Genomic DNA, 7,479 nt, shown 5'->3' with positions numbered 1-7,479 from the left:
AGAAAGAAAATAAAGAAAATAATAATGAAATTATATATAAATGTCTTTCTAGAATAAACAACAGACCAACCCAGGATGCTCATTATTTATTGGAACTCAGTATAGGAAATCTTCCCCAAAAACTTAAATTTGTTTAGAATTATAGAGTAGCTTTACTAATACAAAAAATTATTTCATTATCTTTTAGCAAATTACATCACAAATATGTAGAACTTAATTTATTGATTATCATTTAAATATTACATTTACTGAAAGTATAGTAGATTTCTGTAAATAGCAATGTCTTTTATGACTTAATATTCCCTTTTGTATTTAGGTAAAAAAGAGATCTGATGAGAAAGTAAATTCCAGTCATAGCTTTATCCATCTAGAATTCAAGGATAAAGTTCAGTATGAGGAGGAGGTAATATTGCAATTTTTACTAATATGTAATTGGGGTATATCTAAATGTCTGGGGAAAAAAATCACCAGATATTTTACCTTGTGACAGAAGTAGTATTTCAGCCATGTGACTGAACACAACTAAGGCTCCAGACAAAACAGTGTGGCTGCTGAGCCTTGGATTTTAACCACTGCAAAGCTAAAAACAACAACATCCACTAAAAGTGGGTGGAAACAAATGAGACATTTTAATTTGATTGTTGGACATTGCACATGAGACAGAAAATTGTCAAATGTGTCTCAACAATGTTTAAGGTAGAATGTATAAAAATTAAATTCATACTTATTATCACAATTTCATAAATAAAATGAAATTGATAAGACAATTCTTAAATTGGATATCAGTGAGAGAAGATATCAATTAAATACACAAGTATAGGAAAGCTTTGCTTTTTCTTTTTTGAGGCATTTTTATTTTAGGTTAGTTCATATGATGGATTTAGCCTGACTGTTGAGATAGGATCGTCCCTGGGTCTGTGGATTGGACTTTCAGCTCTGGCTATTTACGATTTCTTTATTATTGCTACACTTCAAATTAAATCACTCTACAGACAAAGTTAAAAAATTTTGAAGTTTTTTTTTCTTATATCACATTCATATTAAAATTTTTTTTTTGCTAGACATCAAACCTTATAGATCCTTGTTCTCTGTGAAAAAAAATACAATAAACATATAAAAGATAAAAACATATAAAGATTTTAAAAGGTGCATGTGATGTTTTATTCTGGGTGAATTTTGTGCTTTAAGGTTTAATCAAAATCTTTTTTGTACTTGAAAACAACATTTTAACAACAACAACAAACTATTCTACCAATTACATTTCAAATTCCATGTTTAATAGAAAATAACAATTTTTTAATAATCAATAACTTTCTCTTGTTTTTAGATAAAAAAATATAAAGTAAAACTTGTTTTAATGTTTTAAAAGAGATTTTATTACTCAGAATAAACAAATTACAGTTTTATAATAATGCATCGATAACGTTTTAAAGATGTTTTTAATGTAGACAATTGTTATTTAATAACAAATATACCTATAAAAAAAGATTATTTCTAATTATTTTGACCCCAAATGAAATACATACCAATAAATAAAAAGTTTGGACACTATCAATATAAAACCAAACTCTTTAAATTTAATGAAAGTATAAAGGTTTTTGGGTTGGGGAATGAGATATTGTGGTTATAAAACTTTGGATGCTAGGGTAATCTGCAGTCGAAAGTCCCATCCCTCCTTCATTAAATTAGTTAGAATAAGATGCACCGTTAGGGAAAAAAATTGAACAAAAAGTCATTTAAAAAAGAAAAGACAAATTTTTACCTCACATATATTTTATATATTACAGCAATACTTTGAAATAAGATATCTCAAAAAGTATTAGAGCTAAAAAAATGTTAGAGACCTTTTTATAAAGCTCCAATATCAGACAATTTAACTTTAATATGAACAAATTTGCATGATGAAAATGAAAAACAAAATAGGACAATAAAGGAGGTTTTGTGAAGGTACTCTAAAAATAAAAGTAAAATTTGTTCACCAAAAGTAATTTTAAAATTTTCTACTATGGGAAGATTCCATTTAGGGAAAGCATTTAGGGAAAGCATGTTCTGAACTCACCATCAGCTGTTTTATAATTGCACCATTATAAAAATAATGAATTAAATATTTTCCTAAAATTTAAATAATAAATATTTTTAACAAGGATGTTTATTGTTTACAAACAATAATAGCAAAGCCTATTCGATATAAAAAGTAAATATTGCAACAGACTGTAAGATAGAAATGAATTTATTATTACTTGGATCTTACACCAGATTACCGCGACCGTGGCTCAACACGTAGCGCATCCGCTCGTCGTCGGGAAGGTGTTAGGTTCGAATCTCGGTCCGACACCGCGTCATAACTAAAGACGTTAAAAATGGTTCCCACTGCTACTATGTCAGATGTGCGACGTAAATAGTTAGAATTGGGGGAATGCCTTGGCCCAAAACAGGCGCAACTCGTTACCATGCACAGTTAGGACTTCTCAGACAAAGGTTGTGCATCACAGAGAGTTGGTTGTCTGTAATGTACTGTACCAAGGGTATGAGGTGAAGGACCAAGAGTCTGGCCTTGAGTTGACAAGTTGACTGTTCAGTCCAGGTGCAACTCACCCATACGACATTAGCACATACACCAGATTATCATGTACCCTAAAAAATTAAAACTTGCAGCCGGGTAAAATAACAATACCCCACATCTGCCTTCTTTTCCATCCAATCCCCTCCTACTGAATGAATAAAATGATCAATACATGATGTCCATGACAGAAACTTTATGAGATACATGCAGTGAGAGAAGGTTATTAGAGGAAAAAACGAGAAAAAGAAAGATATAGAAAGAAAAGGAAAAAAAGGAGTAATAGAGAGATAAAGAGATGGAGAGGAAAGGAGAGAGAGAGAAATAAAAATAATCAGAACATTTTTATTAAATCAATTAAAAGTCCAGTAAGTTATAGAGTAGATTCGTTGCTTAAAATACAATAAAAGTGTAATATCAAATATATGTGGTAGGCTAGACGGAAGAAAAGGCATTATAGTGATTCATATACTCCTGTCCTAGGTGTCCTAGGTGCAAGAAGGATTTTTTACTAGTGGGTTGCATGATAAAAATGCACCCATTTTTTGTTAGTAATACACCTTCTTAAAGCTCCCTCCAATTTGGTTCTATGGGGGTGTTTAAATTTTCGGTTGGGCATACCAAACAAGGGTAAAGGAAAGTCTAATTACTATATAGATGTTGTCATTTTTAAAAAAAAGTGACAAAGCCCAAATTGAATTAAAATTGTGTCAAAAATGATCTATGTGACGTAATAAAAATGAGGGATTATCCATATCTTTTTTAGGGGTTTTCTTTCCCACTTCTCCTCTCATCTCCCTCATTTCATTACGTCACGTGGATAATTTTTGACACAATTTTAATTCAATTTGGACTTTGTCGAAAAAAGTTACTCAAATAATCACCAAACCTTAACATTTTATATCCTATTTCCAATATAAATTAGTGAGGCTAACCGCTGAACCGATGTAGGTCTTCTTTAAATTGAAGCTGATTCTAGATCTTGGGAAGGTTTATAACTATTTTATTCAAGGATATTATAACCCTCTAAAGAGAAAGAAGCCCATTAAAAAAATATTATCTCCAATAAAATTTTGTATTAATGAAATTGAAAGTAGAGGGTTTACTTCCCTCCTCTTCCCTCAAGTAAAAGGATCTCTATTTGTGTGTCTGTCTGTCTGTGTTTGCCAAAGGATCTGGCTAACTGCTGAACTAATATGGTTTTCCTTTACAGGGTGCTTCTCATGTCTTGGGAATGTCTATAACTATTTAGGGGGAGAGCACCACCACCCTTCAAGAGAAATCGAACCATAAAAAAACTTTTAAAAACTAAAATAGAGATATTGGTCGACCCCTCCCTCCAAAAAAATCACCCACTGATTATTTATAAAAAGGCTAATAAGCATATATTTATGTTGTGTTTGTGGCGAATTTGTGTATTTGTATTATGGGCCAGTAAGCATGTGTGTGTTGGTGTTTTGTAAGTGTGTGTGTGTGAGACGGGTGTATGTGTTTTTTTTGTGTGTGTGTATATGCGCATGTTGTGTATTTGTATTATGGGCCAGTAAGCATGTGTGTGAATGTGTGTGTTTGTGTATGTTTATATGCGCGTGTTACCAGAGAAATACAACCGAGCTTTTATAACCTAATAAAATCTCCAATTTTTGTAATTTCAATTTACGATATTGGTTACTCTTGTAATAAAGAAGGATGACAACATCCATGAAAGCAAAGCTCTAAAGGACAAACAAACATTCAATCTTGTAGAGTGTTAGAACTGAATAAGCTAAATATAGATTTACATATAGACAAAATTATATGTAAATTTATTGCAAAACTGTTAAATGCTGTTTAAAGGTAGTACTTACATTTCTAGGACTTGATTTTAGTCAAAACAAGGATAACAAGATCCATAAAAGCGAAGCACTGAAACGGACATTAACACTTGTATAGTGTCATAACTGAATAATCAGAATATAAATGTATAAGAGTCGAAGTAAAATTGTAAGGAAATTTTTTGTAAAACTGCTTGATACAGCATAATGAATAAATACTTACATTTTTAGGACTGAATTATAGAGTTACTTCGCTTATAACATTATACTTTGTTGTCCCTGTTATCAATATACCAAAAATCAGATTAATCAGAGAATTAGATTACATAAAAATTTGTTGTTAAAAATAAAAAAAAACATGTTTAAAATGAATGTACGGACATTCTGGTAATGATTATAGAGTTCCTATGCTTTCCAAATCGTACCTTACTACTAAAGGAATCACCATGCAAAGTTTAAAATCGATAGGATACATCTAAAGAAAAGAGTTAACAGTTACCTGACAGAGCGATCCTAATTAATAATTATAGCCAAGCAAAGGTTACATTATCAAGTCTTAACTATTTTGTAATAATCCGCCCGTTTTAATGATGATTATTTAAAAAAAACTTTTCTTTATAACATCATTATTATTTTTTTTCTAAAGCGAAGCTTTTCTATATGTAGGGTCAGATTGTCTGTCTGTCCGTAACGGTTAGCTCTTGATGATGACTCATTTAACAGTTATTAGAAACGTAGCAACTATTTATATATTAATTAGGTACGATTTAGAAAGCGTAGCAACTCTATAATCGCTACCAGAAATTTCATACGTACATTTAAAACATGCAGATTTTTTAAATATTTTGACAAAATGTTGTGTGATGTGATTATCATATCCTTTTTATCTGATTTTTAGAATAATGATTCTTAGGACAACAAGGTAAAGTATTAAAAGCAAGGCAACTCTATAATCAAATTCTAAAAACGAAAGTATGTCCTATTAATGTATCCTATATTTACACAATTTGCAACAAATTTATGTACAATTTTGTTTAAACTTAGAAATTAATGTTCTGCTTATTAAGTTCTAAAAACTCTACAAGAGTTATTGAAAGGTTGACAAAAAAATCTGAGGATTAGCTCTAATAAGAGCTGAGTAAATTAAATAACATTATGGACAAACTGACAAATGGACAGACAAAATTATAGAGTAGCTTCACTGATAAAAGAACAATCTTTTAATTACCTAACATATGATACTCCAAAAGAAAATATTTTTTCTCATGTTAATATGAAATCAATTTTTAACTAATTTTATTTCAACAAATCAACAAGCATAAATATCAATAACATATCATTCAAAACAGAATTCATCATAAAGTACAATTTGCATTATAGAAAAAACTTTAAGAAGAACTACTTTTATAATATCTAGGATGACTATAAATTAGATATTATTTGATTACATAATTTTGGCCTTTTAGAATAGTTTTGCAAAGGCTTATTCAAATATATAATTGTACACAGTGTCAAATAGTTTAGACATGAAACCTAGACTTTCATGAAAGAATCCTATCTGCTGCTCATCATCTCTTCTTTTAACATAATTATCTGGGAAAGAACATTGTTCCCCATATTCTTGTAGGATTCTTAATTGTTCCTCATATGACATTCCTCTCATATCTGCCAGCACTTGTTTCGGATTTGTCTAGAATAATATTTTAAATACTATATTTTGTGTTTCATTTATTTAGTAATTCATTTATTATTTAACCAGCATTTAAAACTTATCCCACCTGATAAAATTGTGTTTTGAACCTTCTCCTGTTTGCATTGCTGTTTGTAGTGTTGCTAGTTAGAGAGCTATTCTGCAGCATTCTACATCTTCTACCACGTAAACATTGTCCAAACCTCAACTTACAAACTTCTGGACATTGTCCTGGTCTGAGTAAAGTTTAAGTTAGTTTCTAAAAAATATTTTTGTTTCCACTAATAGTTATACCTCCCCCCCCCCCCCACCTCTCTTTAATAAACTTCCTATGTGTTTCCTGTAGCCTAACCTAAAGTAAGCATCAAAATTGTGTTTTGTCTAAAATGTTTGGTCAAGATACAACATGATTATTTTTTTATAAAAGTTTGTGGTAAATTTACCTTGACATAGAATACGATCCAAGAAGAAGAGAGGATGCAAGTGTAAATGGTGGTACAAATGTTCCTCCTAGCAACAGATCAAAATAATAATGATAATTTCCAAGCATTCAATAGAATCAATTTAAGAAAACCGAGGACACATCTTTTATACAATTTTTTTTAAAAATTAGGTTAAAAAAATAAGATAACTTTTTATTCACAAGGAAATGCAGTTTAAGAAATTACTTAAAGTAATGGAATTTACTTGTTTAAAAACCTAAAGAAAATATATCTATAAGTTTTGATTGTCTTACAACAATATTGGTAGGTTGTTAGCCACCTAAGATATCTAAGAATTTAATAGAGAAAAAGTTTCACACATTTCATTTGAGTTAAGATATGTTGTTGAAGCTAACAAAAAAAAAATTATTGTTCTTGGATAATTGTACTCCACAAATAAACTACAATTAGCAATTTTGGAAGAATATAGTAATTATGCTTTATCAAGCTAAATCTTAAACTACCTGCAATTGCTACTGCAGTACCAAGAACAAATGGTGCAATAGCAACTTGAACTTCTGTTACTCCTTTACAATCATTACTACAGGTACCAATACTCCCACTTTCTAAATTGTAATTACATTAGATATGTCAAGTATACAAATACAAGGATGACAACATCCATAAGTAGCGAAGCACAAAATTTTGTGGATGGGACTGACGGTCATTGTTGTTTTCTTCAAACGAAGGAAAATTTAATTTTGATATCTTTAACTGAAAAAAAGTTTGAAAATCGGACCATAAACACCAAAGATATGGGGGAAAATGTAAAAAATATAAAAATAGCCAAAAACCTGCAAAAAGGCAGTCTGACCGTCATTGTTGGTTTCTTCAAACGACGGAAAATTTTATTTTGATATATCTAACTGAAAAAATTTTGAAAATCAGACCATAAACACCAAAGATATGAGGAAAAATGTGGAAAATAAAAAA

At 30.2% G+C, this 7,479-nt stretch overlaps 1 protein-coding gene across 1 annotated transcript; it reads right to left on the bottom strand.

Moving 5' to 3' along the window:
* Positions 1-5,783: 5,783 nt before the first annotated feature.
* On the bottom strand, positions 5,784-6,570 carry LOC145316174 (uncharacterized). The gene is made up of 3 exons (XM_080156548.1): positions 6,508-6,570; positions 6,153-6,300; positions 5,784-6,064 (listed from the first exon to the last, which is right to left on the bottom strand). Exons 1-3 carry the CDS (start codon positions 6,513-6,515, stop codon positions 5,858-5,860), a joined length of 363 nt encoding a protein of 120 aa, XP_080012674.1. The 5' UTR covers positions 6,516-6,570; the 3' UTR covers positions 5,784-5,857.
* Between the last annotated feature and the right edge of the window lie 909 nt (positions 6,571-7,479).

Source organism: Acartia tonsa, chromosome 1, assembly GCF_053477335.1.
Source record: "Acartia tonsa isolate MP-2025a chromosome 1, ASM5347733v1, whole genome shotgun sequence".
NCBI lineage: Eukaryota > Metazoa > Arthropoda > Copepoda > Calanoida > Acartiidae > Acartia > Acartia tonsa.
This window is presented reverse-complemented; position numbering and strand designations above follow the sequence as displayed.